We start from the raw sequence: 22980 nt of genomic DNA on the forward strand, positions 1-22980 counted from the left end.
ATTGTGTAGCAAGGGTAAAAGTAGTATAGCAGTTTTCTTATGTCATTTTATTTTTTTTAGTCTTTTTCTTTTTTATTGGTACCAGGGATCGAACTCACGACTGCCTGCTTGCAAGGCAGGCGCTTATGCCGCTGAGCTAAATCCCCAGCCCTCTTATGTCATTTTAAAAAGTCAGCATTTATTTAGTCTTCCAATACAGTTTTTTTTTTTAAATCAGAAATTGAACTGATGACTGCTTACCAGGTGGGCACTTATCCCTGGCCCCAGAATGTAATTTTTATCCTTACTTGAAATTTTCCTATTTTACTATTAAGGGATTCTTCCCACTTTGTGAGGTAGCTTATGCTTGTAACCTCATCACACTAGGAGACTAAAGCAGGAAGATCACAAATTTGAGCCAACTAAAGGGACTTAGCAAAGGGTAGATGGAACGGGCTGGGGATTTAGCTCAGTGGCATAAGCGCCTGCCTTGCAAGCAGGTAGTCGTGAGTTCAATCCCTAGTACCAATAAAAAGGAAAAAGACTTTTAAAAAAAGGGTAGATGGAGTTGCTGGACATACAGCACAGTATGAGGGCCCCAGGTTCAATGCCTAGAGCCAAAAAGGTGGGTGGGTAGCAATTCTTTACCAGGAAAAAGAAAAACAGGTGTAAATTTGATTTTAGCGGTGGTATATTTATTACTAGATAATAAATTAGCCACTTAAAACAATCATTTCTGTGGCTTAAGAATTCAGCAGTGCCTAGGTGGTTCTAGATTTGGGTCTCTTTTAAAGTTACAGATTAGATTTAGGCTCAGCTGGGGATTTAGCTCTGCAGGGTAGGTGCCTGCCTGGCAAGTGCGGGTTGTGAGTTCAATGCCCAGTACTACAAAAAAAGAAAGAAAGAAAGAAATATAGGCTGAGCCAGGTGTGGTGGCTGTGCCTGTAAATCCTAGCACTCAGGAGACAGAAGCAAGAGATCGAGTTCGAGGCCAGCCTGAAAAACACAGTAAGAGCCTGCAGTATTCAAATGAGGGCCCAAAGGTCTGTTTTCTAGGTGACTCTCTTATATATATATATATACATATGGCTGTGCCAAGAGACTTTATTTTTTAGGTTTTCTATAGGATTTCTAGAGTCCTCAAGATGTAGTAAACAGCCATGAAAGAGAAAAGGCGAAGTACGGAGCCAGTACCTTTTTAGTGTTTTATATGCTTGATATGAAACTCCATTACTTCCTTTACATCCTGATTAGTCAGAAGAAAGCAGCTGGAACACTTACAGTTGAGGCTTGGTTACTTTTTTCTGGTTACTGGGACAAAATACCTGACACCCAAAATAAAGGAAGAAAAGGTTTATTTAGCTCAGTTTATGGAGGTGTCGGTCCATAGTTAGCTGGCTCCAAGGCTGAGTGGCATGGTACTGGGTCCACATTTCAAGGCAGCAGCAGCAGCCAGAGCAAAAGTAGCCAGAACAAAAAGAAGAGGAGGGCAAGCCTCTTTTCCTCCTTTACAGTGTACACAGGCCACGCCCCTTCCAGACCAGGCCTGTAGCACTCACAAAATCTCCTTGCCCTCCTCTTGCACAAGATGAGGTTGTTTACAAAGTACCCTGGCTCCCTGCTGAGTTAGAGTTTAAACTTCTAAACTTCTCAAGTTGAAACAATGTATCAATCATAACAGGCACCATCTTTCAGGTGCTGGGTCTTAAAAGATTTTAAAGCCATTTTATTTTGGCTTTCTTTCTTAACCTGTTTTCCTGACAAACTCTTGGATTTGATCTTTCTCATCAGATATTTCTGGAGTGACTTCATTTTTAAAACCATCAAATCTCTGGTAATTCTTTTAGTTTCTTTCTTTTCTTTGCATTTTACTGTGAACAGCCAAAACAATCATGTTCCACAGTCAACACTGAAAATCACTGTTGCTTAAACTTTGTACTACTTTAAGCCCTCACCTGTGAGTTCTTAAAAGCTGATTTAGTAATTCAAAGCTCTTCAGACTTTTTGCTAATGCTGTTTGCAAGATTGATCTTTTTTTTTTTTTTTTAATTCTGTCCATTTAGTTACTCTCTGGCTCCAGTTTTACATCCATAATTTTGTTTTAGCAGTATCCCACTTCTTTGTGTCAAAATGTGCATTGCTTACTCACTGCTGCAAAACAACTCACTCAAAAATCTAGCAACCTTAAATGACAGACATGTATTATTTGACAGTTTCTGTGGGCTGGAATTGAGAGGTCCCTTAGCCCCAATATTTTGAAGACTCAGGGTATTCTAAGGAGGGTGAAGTCAAGGTGACACGGTGTTGAAGTAAGACCTGGTTGCTGGATCTGCTCCTAAAATGGCTTGCTCAGGACTGCAGCCCAGTGGGTTGGGGTCGGTCATTCTACATGGCTCCTGGGTGATCCAAGAGAAAACAGGGGAAATGTCTAGGGCTTTTGAGTCTAAGCCTTAAAAGTGTTAGATACCTTTGCCTGTACTAGTTCTGTTCTTGAAAAGGGAATCATTAAGTATAGCCTTCACGTTTAAAGGGAAGAATTCGCAGGTATATTATGAGATTACTGCAGAGGTAGTGTGCTTTGCAATGACATTTTTTCATTGTCCAGTATTAATAAGCATTAACCAAATATACCCTGACTGAACATATTTTTAAATGTCTTGTTCAAAGTCTAAATGATACACATCTTTCACTTTATTGTAACATATCTGTCAGTGGTTTCCAGTTTTTCTTTGGAGAAATTCTTACTATCTTAAGGGTATTGTTAACTTTCAGTACAAGTATAAAATGTTCATAGTCACTAATTTTTTCTGTCAACAAATACTTGAGTGTTTTTGTATGCTTGGCTCACTGCTAGGCCTTGAGAATTCAAAGTAATGAGTAAGCTAGGATGCCATCTACCAAGGAGTCCATAATTTAAGAGATGGGTATTCCAATAAAATATGTGATGAGCAGAAATACATTAGGCATCGAACAGGGTAAATATTGGCCAGATTAGAAGAAGCATAATTTAAGAGAGAACATAGACCAAAGCAGTAGAGATACATAACAATATATTATTTCATAGAATTGCAAGTGGTTTAATATTGCTGAAGGAAAGTATAGTGCTTTACTCTGGCTTGTTGCTTACATGTGTACCTGGACTTAAAACACTTTCTAAAAAAAGAGATTCTATTTGCTATCTAGTGTGGGCCATTAAAGGGCTAGGCGTATATGGGCACATTTACATGCATGCTTTGCAGTACTTTTTTATGGGGATTTGTAAGTATTAAAAAGTAGTAGTTGATTACTAATCTGATTAACAGTTTCATAATTTCATTAACACTCACTGCCTACAGCAAACATGTCTGACAAAGAGCTGAAGAAGTTACGTAATAAACAAAGAAGAGCTCAAAAGAAAGCCCAGATAGAAGAGGAGAAAAAAAATGCAGAAAAAGAAAAGCAGCAGAGAAATCAGAAAAAGAAGAAGGATGATGATGATGAGGAGATTGGAGGTCCAAAAGAAGAACTGATCCCAGAGAAACTGGCCAAGGTATAGTTCGGTGAAATTTCATAACCAGGCAGTATTATTTCAGTACTATCTTACTATCTTAATCTGTGTGAGATCATAGATTTTAGAGCCAAAAGTCATTTTTACTTTTTTTATTTTATTATTTTATTGTTTCTGATCATCTTTCCTATTTAAACTTCAGATAATGATTTTGTTCCACAGTAATGGTCTATTGGGAGTAACTTTGATTTTGAGTCATTCTGATCTGGGTTCAGATGTTAGTTTTTAGACTCCTGGTACAAGTTGGGTCTCTTAGTTTAACCTCTTTGGTGACTTTCTCATGTATAAAATGGAACGAAGAAAAGTCTTTAGTAGGCTTAAAAGAAAATATGTATGTAATCCATCTGGTATCTGTTATAAGGGATAACATGAAAAATTATATGTAGGCTAAATTGAGCTTGTTATAAGCTAAGGACTATATGTGTATCTTTTGCTTATCCATGTTGTCAATTTATAGTATTTTCCGTACTGGCCTTTATTTAAACCTGATATCTTGAAAGCATCTAAATATTTTCCCAAGGCAGAATCTGTCCTGCTGGGTATTTTGTTTGTTTGTTTTGTTTTTGGTAGGGATGGGGGCACTTATTGAGGATTGAACCCAGGGTCTTCACACTGAGCTACATTTTCAGCCCTTTTTTAAAATTTTAAGTAAAGGTCTTGCTAAGTTGTCTAGATAGCCTCTAACTTGAAATTCTTTTGCTTCTGCCTGCCAGGGTACCAGGGCTTACAAATGTGCACTGTCATTTCAAGCTATGACTTGATGTTTATAAGTTTTGAGCTGAAACCAAGGTGTCCATTATTGCATGAACCATTTTGAATAATAACATAACTATATGCTTTCTTTTGACCCTTGGCATCCTAGTCCATGTGAAAATAATTGCAAAATTCTTTATGATAAAGCAATATACCAGAACCATTTTCCTAGACTTTAATTTTAACATTAAAATTCAAAATCATTTTCTTGACTGTAACTAATGAAAATTGTAATTCCAATCAGCTGGAGAACATGTGTAGAATTATACCTGAGCAAAACGGTCAATAACATCTCATACACAGAGAAGTACTGATGAAAGAAACATACAAAAATCTAAGCCAGATTTTACATAAGTATGTTGGCATCTTTTTATAAATGTATAACCACTAGGAACAAAGATGAATATTTGTTGTTGTTAGGAATTTCCTGCAAGAATATACAGGAAAATAGAGGGCAGAGATTTAGCTCAGTGGCCTAAGTGCCTGCCTGGCAAGCACAGTGCCATGAGTTCGATCCCCAGTACCAAAAAAAAAAAAGGAATATACAGGAAAAGCTCAATGAATGATGCATGCCTGTAACCCTAGCACTCAGAAAAGGGAGACAGAAGGATTGCTGGGGATTCAGGGCCAACCTGGGCTACAAAGTGAGTTCAAGGCCCTATTTGAAAAAAATAAAAACAATACTCATGAAAGCAAGGAAACACAGAAAATTAACCTTTCAGGCGTCATGGAGAATTGCAAAGTCATCCAGTAATTAAGGGGCCTTCCAGACCCTCTTACAGTTTTGAGGAGATACCTATATTGTTTAGTCACTATAATAAACAGTCTTCTATAGAACAAAATTCTTGTATCAGTCCTCCAAGGAGACTTCTAGGTTTTTCTTCTGCCCAGGCTACAGTGGTTGCCTTTGAACCTGATTCCAAGCTGTAGACTTAATTAAGCCTAGCATTGTTAAGTCTCAGAACAAAGTAATATTTACAGAAAGTGTTTCTAATTGCTTTGTTTGGAACCGGTTTAGTGGAAGGCAGCACCCCTTTCCATAAATTGTTCCTCATTACATACTGGTGCTGTTCTTCTGGAAACAACATACGTCCGTTATTGGTTGGCTTTCTCTATGTTCCCCCCCTCTCATAGCATCTGTATTCACTCATACTCCCAGTGTGATAGCAGTGAAGATTACACCAAACTGTCAAGAACTTGGGAGTGATATTGTAGGCTATTTTAAGTTGCCTACCGTATCTAGGGAGATAATGTGTGTATGTGTGTGTATGGCAATAATTCCATTTAAGAAGGAGAAGTAAATGAAGAGAAATACAGTGAGTTAAACATTCAATAAACTAAGCATGAATTTAATGTAGGTTTGTTTGTTTGTTAAACCCAGGGAGCACGGACCTGTGTCCCTATTCCTTTTTATTTGATTTTGAGACAGGGTTGTCCTAACTTGCTGAAACTGGCCTTGAATTTGGGATCTGCCCCAGGATTACAGGTGTGCGGTATCATACCTGGCTTAAATCTGAGGTCTTGGTGGGAGCTATATCACTTGCATGTATAACTTACTGTGAGGCAATGGCTGTATTTATGAATTTACTTATCTTGATAAATCTTACGAATTACTATCTTAATGTTTCTGTCACGTCTTCTTTCAGGGGCTTTTTCTTTTTTTTCTTTTTCATTTTTATCGGTACCGGGGATTGAACTCACGACCGCCTGCTAGCAAGGCAGGTGCTTATGCCACTGAGCTAAATCTCCAGCCCCCAGGGGCTTTTTCTTTTCTGTGTAAGGTTTAATAATTTTAAACTTCTGTTTTATTACACTGGTGATATGGAGAGGCACATTCTTGTATAGTGTATCTTAACACAGGGATTAGATTTCAAGTCAGTATTACAAATTTAAAAAATGAATATGATTAAAATTATCTTCAGATGTCTTAAATTGTCCAAGTACGGTGCTTTCCCCTCCTAAATGCATTTAACTGAGGGGTAAATTAAACTCTTTGGTGATTGGCTATAATTTTAAAAAACAAAACAGGGAGGACATCATGCATAGTGTGGGCAGTTCAGTCCAGTAACGTAGGGCCGCAACTCAGTAGCAGATGGGAGACATGACTGACATCTGAGTTTTTGTATACCTCTTTCCTTGTGAGAATCTTCTTGTAATGATTGTAATTTTGGTACTTAAACATTCATTTCATATAAGTAATGCAAATTAATGATAGACATATCTGCCTATCTCTCCTTTCAATTTAAAGGGATTTTCAAGATCGGTTTTGACTTTTTTCTTTTTACCTAAGCACTGATTTTAAAGTCTCATTCCTGTTTGCATTTTTTTGTATATATAACTGTGTACTTCATAAAGTATATAAAGGCAAACCATAGTTTCTTTTTTTTGTGATTATGTATGTATATTAAAACCCAGGTAGAATAGATCCTGTAAAAAAAACATGTAGAATGAGACTATATGTGGGAACAGTAGGCCCAGATATCCTTTGGGGAGCATTTGTTTTGATTGATTGATTGAGACAGAGTTTTACTATTAGTCCAGCTGGCTTTGAACTCACTTTGTAGCCCAGGTTGGCTTCCAACTTGTAGTGATTCTCCTCCTACCTCAGCCTTCTGAGTGCTAGAATTGCAGGTGTGCAATGCCACGCCCAGTTTATGTTCTTGTTTTTAAAATTAAGACATAATTATTTCTGTGTTTTCAAGCTCAAATGCATTATTTTACCACACAATGATAAATAATATTTGTACTGATTAATCTTTCATATTTTTTGTTTCCAATTTATAATAGCAGCTATATCTTCCTGGTAGTAAATTATCTTGTCAACACAGGATGACCCTCATCTCAGTCTATATGCTTATAAACCTGAAAAGCTTGAGATAATTGTCAGTTTCAGTTTTCCTTCTCTAACTACCCTGGGAGCAACATGTCTTCTCTGTGTACTGCAAATTCAAATCCAATGTAATATAGAATAACTGGAGTAAGAAGCAAAGTGTTTACAGATGTGTGAGAAAGACACTTATTTTCGCCTAGATCTTTTGGTTCTTGAATTAGTAGTTATTTGAGCCACATTTTGTATCCTGTTTAGAGCATGTATCTTTCAAAATAACACCATCTGCCACTATTGCTGGGATTTTAATGGGTATTTTCATTGTCCCATACAGGCAACTACTTCTACATGTTAAGGCAAGGTAAATCTCATAGATAGATAGCACTTTATTTGCTTGACTTTTTTTTTTAATTCTGTAAAATAATTTCCTTGAGCGGAACTTATGTTGGTAAAATAAGGTTTACTATGATGGCAAGGGCCTGTTGGGTTGGTATAGCAAATCCAGTTTTCTGTTGAGTAGGTTATTAGTGCTTTTTGAGGAGAGAAAATGAGTATAGCATCCAAATGTTCTGTACACTTCTGGTAAGTGTTTCTGCCTTGCACCCTAGTGTGCAGGAAACAGTATTGTCTCAGTCCTCAGCCCAAGATTTGTATAACAGCATAGTCATAGCGTGAAAATTACTCCTGCCTAGCAAGATTACATGTAATGTGACATTTGTGTAATTGGTAAATAGTAGGGGCCTAGTTCTGTAAATACAAATCTATTAGACTGCCTGCCATATCCCCTAGTATAATATTTTAATGAAGTAGGCTTGCTATAGAATTTATAATACAAGAAAGAAAGAATTGAGAGTATACTGTTTTACATAGATGGATCATATTTCATTTTGATAGCATTATAAGGAGTTCTCACTGAGTTTATAATATTTCTACAATTTCCTTCATTCTTGTTTCCATCCAATTTCATGTCCCTCTTCTGTATTTTTTATGAATTCTAGACTACTCATGGTGCCATGCCTATAATGCCAGAACTCTCGGAGAGTGGGGCAGGAGAACTTTTTAAGTCACAACCCAGCATGGGTGACCTAGTGTAACCTGTCTCAAAATAAAAATATAAAAGGCTGGGTATGTGGTTCAGTGCTAAGGCTCTGAGTGTAATCTTCAGGATTGTCCTCCAGGACCCAAAAGATTTCTAGAATTCAAAATCTCATTTGTTTAAATACAGTGAATTAAAACAGCAGTGTATTTCAGGTTTGCCTGTAAGTGATTTTGGGGTTTTTTTTTGTAACAACAAAAATTATTTTAATACAATAAATAATATATAACAACAAAAAGTTATTTTAGTATAATAAAATTACATTCCCCAGGAATCTTACTTCCATTTGTATTTTTTGTTTTTGTTAGGTTGAAACTCCATTGGAAGAAGCTATAAAATTTTTAACACCATTGAAGAACTTGGTCAAGAACAAGATAGAAACTCATCTTTTTGCTTTTGAGATTTACTTTAGGAAAGGTAGGCAATTAGGGTGCAGTAGCATTCATAAAATGGTTCACAATTATTTCTTACGTATAATAATGCATCTCCAATGGCCTCATCACTGTAGGATTTATTTTAGCAAATGCCAGTAAAGTTTCCTCATAGAAATGCCTGCCTTTTATATACAGGATATTATAGTAACAGTGATGTAAAACATTTAAAATCCTAATTTATGTACTATACATGCATACCCAGGATTAACGCCAATATGGTAATATTATGGTAAGAAAATTCGAGTGGTACTTAGGACTAAAATCTTCAAGTAAATGTTGGCCATTATTAACTATTTTCATACATAGAAGAGATAATCTTAGGACCAGACCTTTAAGAGATATAGTGTGTTGCTAAAGGAAAATGTACACGGGAGGGGAGATTGTCCATTAAAAAGAGTGCGTAAGTAATTGTGATGTTGTCTGTATTGCCTGGAACGAGATAAAAGATAAGTGAGAGGTCTTGGTTTTTAGGTTTAGAATGTTATTGTACTGAATTGATGCAGTCCAAGTGTTTGGGTGAAAAAAAAATTTAATGATATGTATTAGCGGGAAGTTACTTCAATCCTATGTTGCAATTCAGATGTGATTAAGCCTAAATTCATTTTTTCTGTTTGTGAAGTCTTGAGCTGCCAATGGAGAGCAGCTTATTTTATCAAGTGATCAAAATATGTCTTTTTCTTTTTATAGAAAAGTTTCTTTTGATGCTACAATCAGTAAAGAGGGCATTTGCTATTGATTCTAGTCATCCTTGGCTTCATGAGTGTATGATTCGACTCTTTAGTACTGGTAGGTTTTACATTTTCCATTACTCAAAGCATTTGATTGTAGTAGTTGATAGTGCCTGTGTAAGTAATCTGTAAAATTTTTGTTGAACTTGGTTGTTTTAAAATGGACACATTAAATTAGTGGAGGGAAAATAAGAGCTCTTTCCTTTGTGATTGAAGGTCTTTATTTTAAGGCTACAAATATTGATGATTTTGACAGAATTGTTTAGTCCAGGTATTTAAGAATCACCTTTGCTTCTACTTCTGATAAGTTACGTGTAAGTTGAAATTTTTGAATCATATTTCATTGTGTGAAACTTCTTAAGAATTTGTTTTAATATTGAATCTCTTTGCAATTGACACCTTTTCTCCTATTTATGTCTTGTAGATCTCAGTTTACATGGACTAGGCTTGCTTGGCACAATCCTTTAAGAATCATAAACCTTTTTGTTATTTTTTAAAGTCATCTGTGTTTTTTAAAATTTTGACAGATCGGTACATTAATTTTAATATGAAATAGAACTAAAGAATTTTAAAATAGCTTTTTTGTTTTCTAGTCATCTCTCATTTTAAAGTCAAATTTGAGCCCGTTAAAGACTGTAAACTACTTATTCTAGGTAACAGATACTTAGTAATGAAACAAAGACTAGAGCCCAGGACTTCATATTGTTCTTTCTTCTGCAGGTTAAGTATCTGTTATCTCCCTTATCTGAAATGTTTGGGACTAAAGTGTTTCTGATTTTGGAGTGTGTGTGTGTGTGTGTGTGTGTGTGTGTGTGTATATGGGGGAGGGTGTTTGCATGAATATGATGAGATATCTTGAGGATGGGCCCAAGTGTAAGCATGAAATTGATTGTATGTTTCACACACACCTCTTACATATAACCTTAAGACAGTTTTATACAATATTTTTTAATGCACTTAATGTCATGGTCTGTCAGGCGAAAAAAATGTATAGAGTTTTCTACTTGTGGTACGTAACAAGCTCAGAGAGTTTTGGATTTTGAAACACTTCAGATTTCATGTTTTTTATTTGGGACGATCAACCTGTATAAGATCAGTCTATAGAATTTGGAAATAATATTAAATTAGCTACTGCATAAAAATTCTCAATGTAATATTATGACCACATTATAAAATGAAGAAATCCCATACTCATGATAATACTAGTAAATAATTTTTTTTTTCTTGTGTGTGTGTACTAAAATTTTTTTGGAGTCATAAAAGACTGAGAAGAGACTCAGATAATAGTTTTAATTTTTAGTCATAGTAAGTTGGAATCCTATGCAATTAGAAAATGCTTTTTTTTTTTTTTTTTTTTTTTTGAGACAGTCCCACTGCATTCTAGGCTGGTCTCTATCTATCTCACTGGCATCCTCTGCCTGTGCTGCCTGAGTGTTAAGATTAAGTAGGTACCACCTCGCCCAGCTTAGAAAATGCTTTTTGAAATAATTAAAAGTTAGATATTATAAGCTAGCTGTAGAGTACGTGCTTTATTCAGCACTCTGGGAGACTGAGACAGGTAGAGCAAAAGTTTGAGCCCTGTCTGGGCAGCAGTGATTTGGTAGACTTCTTTCAAATAAAAAGTAATAAAAGGACTTGAGGATGTGGCTCAGAGCAGAGGCCTTTGGTTCAATCTCCAGTAGTGCAAAAAAGAGGGAAGGGTTCATCTTTATTATTCCCCAGGCATTTCTTCAACAAATATACTCGGCACTTAATACTTTTAAGTTATTTAATTATTACTATTTAAGCCTTGTTTAGTATTCTCATTTATTTTTGTCATATCTAGTGATAATCATTTAGTAGGTAGTATTATATCTTGATAGTGAGCAGTCATCAATCTTACATAAAATGTGAACATTTTCTACCAAGTTATTAAATCATTCCAGCAATCCTGAGACCCTACAGTGTCTTCTAGAGCCCCTTTGAGAACTTTTATACCCCTAGTGAGTACTTAATTTGTCTGCTGATAAGTAAATAGAATGAGCCAAATATTTTAGTTTTTAGAATGTCTGAGGACCCAAATCAAAAGCTGCTTTGAAAAGTTCATATTTTTCAGCTGGGAATGGTGATTCACACCTGTAATCTCAGCATTAGGGAGGCTGAGGCAGAAGGATGGCTCTAAATTTGAGGCTATGTGCTAAATTCAAGGACAGCTGAATTACATAGACTGGCTCAAGAAACAAAATGAAAAAAATTTCAAAAATCTTTTCAATCCCAATCCTTTATTAATTAAATACTCCATTCATGCGATAATTATTCTATCATGGAAAGAATTGGGTAATCTCGGGGGCTGGAGGTTTAGCTCAGCGGCATAAGCGCCTGCCTTGCAAGCAGGCAGTCGTGAGTTCGATCCCCAGTACCGATAAAAAGGAAAAAGACAAAAAAAAAAAAAAAAAAAAAAAAAGAATTGGGTAATCTAAGAGTTTTGCTTTCCTGAAACTCTGTATTTTTTGTTAATTTTACCATTTTAAAAGTCTTCCTAGATAGATTTTTTTTTTTAAAGCCCACTAGGTTTTAACAATATAATAAATCTGTGCCATTTGGGATTGCCCCCCCCCTTTTTGAAGATAGAAGTCAGACTTCACTATATATAATTCCAAAGGACATTTTAATTATTTTTACTGCAATGGGCTTGGGGGAGAGCGGTTTATGTCATCCTGTAAGTTACACATAAAATCTATATAATTTAAAATGAGTGTGTTGGCCGGGGATGTAGCTCAGTGGCATTGTGCCTGCATGATAAGCGCAAGGTCATGAGTTTGATTTTTGGTGTAAATAAAAATTAAATGATGAAATGAGCGGGCCTCAGTCTGCTGCAACAATACAAACCTGTAATCCCAGCCCTGAGGAAGAGTTGAGATGGTAGGGTTTCAAGTTCTAATGCTGCCTGAGAAGTTTAGCAAGACCCTGTCTCAAAAGCAAGAAATAAATGGGTGTTGGGATATAGGTTAGTGCAAAGGGTCTGGGTTCCCATCTCAATATTCCCAAAAGGTTGAGAGGGGCTTCAGACTTTTTGTGAAATTATTAAATGAGGAAGTAGGTTTTGCAAACAGCTGTTAGTAAATCTGGGAGAAATGTGCACACATACCTACATTTGTTTTTACTTTTGTGAGTTTTGTTCTTAGTAACTTTAGTTTTCTAGGGAGATTATGTAATCTGAGGAAAATGAGTTAATAAAGACCGTGAAAGATCCTCTAGCTGTCAAGGGAAATATGCCATGACTTTGCCACCCACGTGTATCCCAGGAGCACTTCAGGCACACCAACGAGGCCCCTGGAAATCACTTTTTATTTTATAGAAAATCTGAATTTTGAGACTGTTTATTGAAATTGGCCATAATTTAACAACTTTTCTTCCAGTTTCTCTCCTTCTCTGAAAAACAAGTATTGATAATTTGTCAAAAGTACAACTATTTCAGCCATAATTGTGTATGTTAACACATACACAGCAGGGTTGTAATTCATGTGTCTCACTGCCAGGGGACTTGGACTGGCAGTACATTCGTGACTGTCCCATTGGGCAGCTGTTTACAATTTTTATTAATAAAAAGTGATAAAAGTAATGCTTTTTACACAGTATTACAAGGCTCTCAATGGGACAGTCATGCATGTACCAATGGGAACTGTTAAATTCTTTACCTGGTATCTCATTTAGTTGAGCCATTCATTTCTATAGGATAATAGAAGAAATGCTTCCTAACCCACAAAGAGCATATCAGTGAATTACTCAGTAACAACATGTAGGATATTTTGCCTAAATATTTACTACTCAGAATTAAAATTTTAAACTTGAAGTAATGAACTATTAGTGGGACAGTGGCATCGGTTATTAATGGGTCATTACTAACATTTGAACAGTCTCACCTGGAAATAGAACTGTGTAAAATATATCAGCATGTATTGCACATGTGTGAATATGAGATGATACATATTTGTCACAGTATCAATGCTTGAATTGCAGTCAAGATTTGAAAGCCACCATCATTGTTTTTTAACCCAAAGGAAAATATTACTGAGTACAGAATAAGAAAAATAGTAACTGCAGTTGACTGAATATCGCTAACATAAATAGCATTTCACCCGTAGCTTTTCCTTATTCCAGTCCTAGGTGCAGCCATCACCCTATCTTAAAAATCAAGAAATAGGTTCAGAGAGGTTATGACTTCTTTAAGCACAGATGTACACCCAGGTCTGTCTATATCCAAAAATCCAGACAGTCTGTAGATATCATAGTAACAAAGAAACAAAGCATAAATTGGATTCAGTCCAGAGGGATTGGGCTCTATTTTTTCTTCTCCAAAACCCAAGGCCTGGGAATATGATGACTACAGTGTATTTATTACAGGAAAATGCTTTGATGGTCCTTTGGAGTTTATTATAAGATAAATAGCTCAATTCACATAGTTCCTGAGGATAAAGGTCAGTGAAGTCAACCATGTTTTTATTTTTGTTTTAATTGATTAATGTGCCTTACTTGGGTGTAGAGGAAAAAGGAGAGGGTAAGGAAAATTGTCTTCACCTTTACATATTTACCAGACAGATGTTGCCCACCCTGCTTCACAGATTTTACAGTTGAGGTGTGGGGGCCGCCCTAGAGGCATAGAAAGCCATGGAATTACTTCTTTCTCTTTTTCTCTCTTTCTTTTCTTCCTTTCTTTTTTTCCCCGCTTTGTTTTTGGTAGTTCTTGTATTTTCTTGAAATGAACCATCTGTGAATGAAGTTCTTTCAGTGCTTTTTAAATTCTTGTGACACATATTCTTCTAATTTGTATTAGGTAGGCTCTTCAAGTGTTATGAATACAAGTTATTTAGTTTTTGTGTATAATTGCTGTGTTTCATTGTTCTCATCAAGTAGATAATTTAACAACTACAAACTATCTGATTGTCAAGAGATTCTGTTTTTAATTTATTCAGCAGTGAGTGAAAGTAAAGACTTACCTGATACAGTTAGAACAGTATTAAAACAAGAAATGAATCGTCTTTTTGGAGCAACGAATCCAAAGAATTTTAATGAAACTTTTCTGAAAAGGAATTCTGATTCATTGCCACATCGATTATCAGGTAATCATGTTACTTTTGTTCTTCTCTTAGCCTTCTCAACCTCAACAATTAGTGGACTATGACAAAATAAGGTATAGGATTAGTTCAGAAGAGATAATGTGCATGTGCTACATCTCAGTCTTACAAAAATAAGCAGTTAAAAATGCTTCCTATGTTTCAGAATTTCTTTAGACAAAATTGGTACTGTCACTCAAGATCAGTCCTTTGTACTCATTGAGCATTAGCATTACAAAGAGGTAAGTGAGTAAATTAAAGTGTAAATGTACAAAGGAGGTGGATTTTGGTCTCTTCTCTCTTTGTGCTTGTGAATTTCACTCCATATTACTGTCACCTCCTATTTCTCTATGGTTATATAGGTATCTCTCTTGGCAGTGCTAAAGACCTGAAACTGTCTCATGGTTCACTGAAAGCCTAAGGCCAGGGTCTCTGCCCAAGAGCAGAGCCCGTACTTTGTGGGACCATGTGTGTGGTACTTCAGTGATTTGCTCATGAATACCTGGCTGAGACCTCAGTAGCTTTATTTGCTTTTTCTGGAAGTCTGCATTCGGCTTTTTGTCTGATACCATCAAGGTTATGTACTTCCTCCTCGTCTCCCTCTTCCCTCTTGGCATTTAATGAAGTATTTCCCTTACAACCAAATTATAATGTTTATTTTATAAAGAAAACTTCATGGTCCTACCATAGAAAGACAGCTTTTAATTTTAGCAGCTTTTAATTTTTTAAGAAACTGAACCTATATCCTGTAATGTTAGATATTTTATATGTACTTTTTCAGCAGGATAAAAAACGTAAAACACATAAACGTAAAACATTTGTGGGTTTTATGATGGTTGATTTTGAGACAAAGTCTTGCTGTGTCTGCTGACCTTGAACTCACAGTGATTATCCTCAGCCTCCTGAGTGCTGGGATTACAAGCGTGCATCTCCACAATTGGCAATTGTGTGCTTTGATCTCTTAGACTGTGCACATTTTACTAATACATTATATTTTGTTACCAGTAGACATACATAATAATAAAATATCATAATCTGTTCTATTTTGGACATTTGTGCTATTTTTTAGGCTTTTTATTCACGTGTATTTAACATTTTGTGTGCACATAGTTTGCATCTTGTATTTGAATGAGTAGAAGGTAAGATACTGGGTTTACTTAACATAAAACTGATTTCCTTTTTTTTCACATTTAGCTGCCAAAATGGTGTATTATTTAGATCCTTCTAGTCAGAAACGAGCTATAGAGTTGGCAACAACACTTGATGAGTCCCTCATTAACAGAAATCTCCAGGTAAAACTTTATACTGATCTCTAAGAGTTGTTGAGTCATTGTTTTTTGGGTTTTGGTGTTTTTTTGTTTTTTGTTTTTTTTTTTGTACTGGGGATCGAACTCACAATGTTGCGCTTGCCAAGCAGGCACTTACACTGCTGAGCTAAACTCTGACCCTTGAAATCTACTTTTTTTTGGTACCAGGGATGGATCTCATGATCCTGTGCTTACCAGGCAGGCACTTATACCGCTAAGCTAAATCCCCAGTGAGTCATTTATTGATTTTTACAACTTTTTTTTAAATGGTTCTGTACTTTAAACCCAGGGCTAAGCAGTCAACCTAGCACTGAGCACATTCTCAGCCCATTTTGTTCTTACATGTAATCACTGTGTTCAGGACATTTTTCTTCTTAGTTGGTGGATATTCCTTAAGATACTCCATAATCTTATTACATAACAGAACAGCTGTTTGATTTTGCTGGATGACATCAAGCCTCCAAAATTTAAAACACCTGCCTGTGTTAATTGGCAACATAAAATTTAATATCTATGTACCCAAAGTGTTTCTGTTTTCCTAAATATGTCCATTTTTTGTGACATTGGAAATCTATCAACATTAAAATTCATAGTAAAATGTTTTCTCAAGTTATAACATGTTATTTTCTCTTTCTTCAGACTTGTATGGAGGTATTAGAAGCCTTGTGTGATGGTAACCTAGGAGACTGTAAAGAAGCTGCTGAAGCTTATAGAGCAAATTGTCATAAGCTTTTCCCTTACGCTTTGGCTTTCATGCCTCCTGGATATGAAGAGGATATGAAGATCACAGTTAATGGAGATAGCTCTGCAGAAACTGAAGAACTGGCCAATGAAATTTGAACATCATTAAACAAGCAAATGGAATGACTTTGGACCATATCTAGTGTATAATATTTTTGTCACGCACCTGCTGCATTGCTCTAACTTACACAGAATGAGAGGAGTAAATGTTCTTGCCTTCAAATAGTGTTTTACGTTTTTTATCCTGCTGAAAAAGTATATATAAAATATCTAACATTACAGGATATAGGTTCAGTTTCTTAAAAAATTAAAAGCTGCTAAAATTGAGGGTTAAAAATGATACCTTGTCCTATTCCTACCTACCCACCCATGTTTTTAAACTAATTTATATACAATCTGGAGGCTGTTACAGCTAACAAAGCAGGTGTGTGGCAGAAATATTACCTTAAATTTGTCTTGTGAGATTTTACTATATCTCAGACAGCATACATGCTGTTTTAGCACTGGATTCTTTCACTGAGCACAAAGAGTTGTTGGGGCTTTAGCATCTGACTGATTTTGTTATGGGGTTGATTCTGACCATAGGAAGTATGCAACGTGAATCACTATTTACAGAGGAATCTACAACAGATGCTTGATGTTGTAGAAACGGGGACATACAGATACCAAGCAGGATTATAAGAAACCTAGAAGGTGTTCAGTATGCTTGTTGTGTTTTCAAAATTCACTGTACATGATCAGTTCGGTGTTCTTGTACCACAGTTTTTAACTGAAGGAACCAGTTGGAACAATCTCAATTTTAACTAAAACTTGAAGAACTAAAATAACAATGCAAACCTTTCAGCATTGTTTTGGCCAAACTTGTTAAAACTGTAATGCAAGAACCAAATGCACTGTGATGTGGCACCAACTAATTAGCAAGCATGAATTTTTCACCCAAGAGTGAAAAAAAGGAAAATCTACCATGGCTTGAACTTAAAGAGCAGAACTCCTGACTACCATTCTATGACTGATCAAGAGACTAATAGTTTAAAACCTCAGCAGGCCTTGTTCATGATATGCAGAAAAAAAAGTGCTGCAGTTTAGATACCTCTGGAATTTTTCCACAGTGTCACAGGTTTGTAATACTTGAAGCCCTACATTTCTAAGAATATATTTCTTGCTCAGTTGTTTCAGGCAAGCCCAAGACTTTGTAATTTTTAAAGGGCCCAAGATTTTTTTTTCCAGTAACAGACCAGCTTCTTTTTCCTGCAGTTACAGATGTAATTTCTTTTTTTTTGTTGTCAAACATAAGGTACCAAATATGATGCAATAAATTGTTTTGAAAAACAGTTGTGTGAATATTTCCACTAATCTGTGTTGGGCTTCTGTGAAAATACACAGGTGGAAACAGAGGTGCAAGCCAGAGGCAAAGTAATATACTATGAGGCCAATAGAGAGGGGAGCTTTTTGAAGTGTGCTAACTGCTGGTGTCAGTGAAGTTCCGTAATGAGATAGAATGCTGCTCCTACATTAAGATTTCATTGAGGCCTAGAATGGTGGCAGGTACTATGAATGTAATTTATAATCTGAAAGGAAAACTAGGAACTGCTAATAAGTTGATTGGGAAAATGAGCCTTAAACCTGTCAAACCTGTACACTGAGAAGTAGCCTCAGGCTCAATATTCTCATTGCATTTGCAAGATCTGGGAAAATAAGATTAAGTAAAATTAATCAATTGTATATATAATTGAACTTTTTGTAGTCCTTTTAGTCTATAGAGTATGTACTCTAAAGGGAATTTTCAGAAGACCTGATCATTTTATTGATTCTTTCATAGTACATGACCTGCATTCCACATCCCAGTCTAACACTTCAGTGATGTACAGAGAAATATAAACTGAACTCCAGTGCTTTGTTTTATTTTATTAACTGGCCCTGTCTCAGGAACATCTTAACAGATGGCAAAAAAAAAGAAAAAGAAAACCTTTGTTTTTTTACTTCTCCTGTGAGTGGCAACTGAAGTTCTTATTGTTGGGAAAGAACACTAGTGCTACCTCTACCACTAATAAGGTGTTTGGAGGAGGCACCAGCCATAGAACGGGGTATATGTGTGAATTTTGTTTAAACTCTACTGTATATTGAAATGAAATTCATCTATCTGTCTTGACTGTTCAAATGATGTAGATTGTCTTAGAATGAATATTCAGAAATACTCAGAACTCTAAATGCAGATGCCACCCTTAAGGAGCTAAATTCCTAACATGTATATTGTATTCCAACCCAATTTTACTGGAACTATTGAATAAATCTTTTATTTTCTTTCAGGTTTACTTGATAGTGGATACATTGTCTGGTGTCAGAGGACCTTGACTGGGTTCATTTTATGTCCAGACATCACCCCTAAAGCGTTGTACTGTACCATCTTGCTCTGAGTAGTATCAACTGGATCATCTCACATTTGCTTTATTCATTCTATTAATTTCAAATGATACTGTGGGGGGGAAACAGGGTTAGTAAAAACAAGTGGGGGGAAAATGCAGTGATGTAATTGAAACAAGTGCCTTATGTTTATTGCTAAGAACTGGTGTTATCAACCCTTCTGATAAGAAAGGGTCCCTTGACCTGTATTAACATAGGAAAGTAAAGTTCTTTTTGTTTTTCTTTATATTCAGTTACTCTTGTCATTTCTCATTGAAAATCTAAACCTGACTAGGTTAGTTTAATCAGCTTTAATTAGATAGTTAAGTCTTATGTTTCCACCATTTTTCTGTATCTATTTATTATGCACAATAATAAAGTGTGATCTATACTAGCATGACTGGAAGTAGTGCCGGTGTTAGTGAAGAGCTTTTCTCTGGGCTTTATTAGGCCCTTGTTTTTCACAGTGGTGTTTGTACTTGATGATATATTACTATTATAGCTGTGAAATGGAAGCTGTGACTATATGAAGAGGTCAGAAAAGCGCTGTCCCAGATTCAGGTAGGTTCTAATAAATTCAGGGAAATATCTTTTCTGTACAATGTCTAGGAATATTTCAGTTACTATATGTAGCATTTGCTTGGGAAAAGATAAAAAATGAAGTATTGGACAGGAGCAGTCTATACTTGTCTTACTGCCAGTCGTGAATTTTAAAACTAATAAGAGAATTCAAGGTAAGACTGGTACTTCTCATGAAGGCTCTCTTCCAGTTCTGTTTCATTCTCCACTTAAAGTCAGAGGCTTCTTGATACCATTCTGGTGTTATTTAACCTAGGCTGCCCTGAGAAATCTAAATAAAATGATGTCTCATGAAACAGCTAAGTTGTATCACAGGGAGCAGAACATTTAAGTTTTCTTTGAATTTCATGGTTGAAAATCTTAACCTATAGCAATAAAACGCTTTTCAAAAAGGTGATTATTTATGGAATTGCTTTTTTAACTTTTAAGTATGCAACTTACAATGTATTGAAGTGAAAGTGTTGGTAGTCTTCTGGAGATTCTGGAGAAAGACTGCCCCATTTTCACTGTGCAGGAGACTCTTACATACTCTGCAGATTCTGTAGTGAAACCAGAAAACATAGTTTCCTTTGGACAGTACCCCTCATTAAACATGAGCAGAATGGCGAACAAAAGGACTAAATGCTTCCAGCCCATCCATATATCCAGTTGTCTTTGAAGCACCGTCATTTTGAAACTATAGGTAGAAAAAGGAAAAAAAAACACCTGATACTTACATGAGTTAGAACTTCTGTCTCAGATTTAGCTCAGTGGCATAAATGCCTACCTTGCAAGTGTGGGATCCTGAGTTAGATCCCCAGTACCAAAAAAAAAAGAATTTCTACTATTCAAGATAAGCTTGAAAATTTAATCTTCAGTGCTCTTTATAGAATTCTCTGTGCCAAAACAGTATAGACTTTAAGGTTGTCTGTAGCAAAGTTGGTACTTGACAGTCTAATAAAACCATTGTAGTCTGTAACAAAGAATCAGGTCTTTGTCCCTATTTAAGGATCTACTTTTCTTCACAGAAGTGGATAATTCTATTTGAAAAAAATGATGAATATATACTGCAAAATTTTCTGTCTGATAAAAGATTTCTGCTGTTGCTAAATCTTCAACATGGCCTCAATAAGTACAAATTATTTTTTCATTTCAAAATAACATAGGAAGTAAAGAGGCTTTTGGAGTATGTTTTTGGATTCCATGGCTCACTTACCTAATATCTTCTGTATTTAGTTACTGGTGTGTTGTCTTAACATATGGGAAATCTCTTAACATTCTAGGGTATCTTCCCGCTCTATTGTAGTTTCCTAATTTTTGGCTTTTACAAATTTGCCATTGGTTTACTTTTATCTGCAGACTTATTAAGGCCATCATCTTCTGCTTAATGCCTCACCCCAAATGAATAAAAGTCTTCCAATATTATTTCTTAGTAAATCATTAAATTAGTTGCCACCTTGCATATTTCTTTATGAGCTACTTATTACCATCAAGTAGACATACTACTGCTTGATACCTTTAAAAATGAAAAGAATGACTATTAAGAAAGCAGGTAATCTCTCTTCAATTATTCTCTTTCCTTCTTCAACTTTTGAACTCTGGAATACTAAATACTAATTGTAACCTGCATTAACAACTTAGAAGTATTCACAGGCATGTATTTAGCTAGCATTAGAGTACAGTTAACTTCTGTTCAGTTGTTCATTGAAAAGGACCTGAGAAATGGTGCAGTCACACCTGTATTCCCAGCTACTCAAGAGACTGAGGCAGAAGGATCACAAGTTTGAGCCCAGCCTGAACAGTTCAGTGAGACCTGTCTCAAAAAAACTGAAGGAAATATAATACAATGCAAAGCCCCTGAGTTCAGTCTCAGTACCAGCGGGGAGAGTGGTGGTGGGTTGGTAATAATATACAACCTGCTTCACTTGTAAATTTTTATAGCTAGAAAAGGGCCTACTTACCTCAGACATTCTGTTAACATTTCATTTTTTGCAGTAATGTCCATTATTTGAACTTAAATGCTGTATTTCAAACTCATCAATCCATTTTTAATGTATATATCTTAAGGATCTACCTGGGTACAGTTGGTATAAAGAATAAAGTAGGTCAGTGCATAATTTGCTATGAATATTATTGCTGTGCAGATCATAGGAAATAGCAGTAAAGTACTATTTTCATATCACCTGTAAAGTTTCACAAATTTTTATTCTGTAGTTAATGTAGAGTATTGCCATTAATTATCCCTCTTTGTCCCTCAAAATGCCACAGATCCATTTTCTTATTTTAAGAATATATTTCTCATGTAATTTTTTTTTTTTTTTTCTGTAGTTTGTCAGATCAGTGATTGTGCTGGCCTTGTAGGAAGCATGGAGGACATGGAGTACCTGGAGGACCATCCTCTGATTTTCTCAGTTGTCTGTTCATTGTGGCATTGGTTGGCAGTGAATCTACTCATCCTTCATGTGTTTAACAAATAGCCACCCAGGTAACCCCATACCCATTGGAATTAAATTACTATGAGGATTATTACTCAGTTTTGAATATAAGGGCACTGGTAACACACACGACCTACCCAGAAATCTTCATTTGTCTTCATAGCTTGGTATCTACTTTTACTCATTTTAAGAAAGAAATGAGAAGAGGGTTCTGCAAAGCTGCTCTCTGAACACTTGCAGCCAGTGTCTTCACAGCCAATAGCTGTTCTTCACAGCTGTGTCCTATTTGGGATAGACAATTTAGTGAGTCCCTTATGTCATAAACTAGCACAGAAGGACTGTGGAGACAGCCCTTGGTCCTCAGGCTCACTAGCAAAGATGTGGAGTCAGTACTAGGCAACGGCCAGCCTGTCTGTCTTTCCTTTGTTTTTTGGTGATGCCAGGGTCATCCAGAGTTGAGAACTACTCTTCAAAGAGGAAGTTAAAAGTATTTTATTGTATTGGGGTTTTATCTTGAAAGAGATCAAAAGGAAAATAATTATGGATGTGTAAAGAAATAAGCTTCAACTTAAGTGGAAACCCAGATTTGAACCTTCTGTCAGGAGCTTTCTAGATCGTTTTCTGTACTTAAGTCATGCTGTTACCATACTACCTGAGACATACCAGAGCAAAAAAACTAAACAAATTTAGTTTTGTCAGATACCATGGTAACTTAATTCCACTGAAACAGCTTTTAAATATAATTGCCATTGATAGCAGACTGAGTTAGTGGCTACGTGCCACAGCGGAAGAGCATTAGTGGGCCTTTAAATAAAGGTACATATATTACTTCATGAAAATAAGTGGAATCAAATATCTGTTCATTATGCCTACAGGATTCTTTTTTTCTATAAGCAACTGAGTCACTTCTAAATCTTACTTGTGAAAAGAATCGAGATTCTAGGACAAACGGACTCAAGATGAAAGTGTTTGCTAGATAGAATTGAGCTAGAAAGTAGACTTCTGTGCTGCAGAACTACTTATCAAAAGTACCTGTACTGAGAATGGTGGCACACACCTGTAATCCTGACACTCTGGAGTAG

The 22980-nt window shown here is 35.9% G+C and overlaps 1 protein-coding gene across 3 annotated transcripts in view; it reads left to right on the forward strand.

Moving 5' to 3' along the window:
- Naa15 (N-alpha-acetyltransferase 15, NatA auxiliary subunit) overlaps positions 1 to 19302 on the forward strand; it is a 90475-nt gene extending 71173 nt beyond the window's left edge. The window contains exons 15-20 of one of the 3 annotated variants that reach the window (XM_063260792.1): positions 3315 to 3508; positions 8511 to 8619; positions 9324 to 9422; positions 14317 to 14463; positions 15652 to 15749; positions 16404 to 19302. In XM_063260792.1, the coding sequence (XP_063116862.1) occupies positions 3315 to 3508; positions 8511 to 8619; positions 9324 to 9422; positions 14317 to 14463; positions 15652 to 15749; positions 16404 to 16604 (848 nt within the window). In that variant the 3' untranslated portion in view covers positions 16605 to 19302. Of the gene's footprint in view, positions 1 to 3314; positions 3509 to 8510; positions 8620 to 9323; positions 9423 to 14316; positions 14464 to 14623; positions 15103 to 15651; positions 15750 to 16403 lie in introns of those variants that run through there. The other 2 variants (XM_003476786.5, XM_063260793.1) reach the window with 2 other exon arrangements.
- Positions 19303 to 22980: the final 3678 nt, after the last annotated feature.

Source organism: Cavia porcellus, unplaced genomic scaffold (genome assembly GCF_034190915.1).
Source record: "Cavia porcellus strain 051 isolate PalLab524CR breed Dunkin Hartley unplaced genomic scaffold, mCavPor4.1 scaffold_14, whole genome shotgun sequence".
Classification (NCBI taxonomy): domain Eukaryota; kingdom Metazoa; phylum Chordata; class Mammalia; order Rodentia; family Caviidae; genus Cavia; species Cavia porcellus.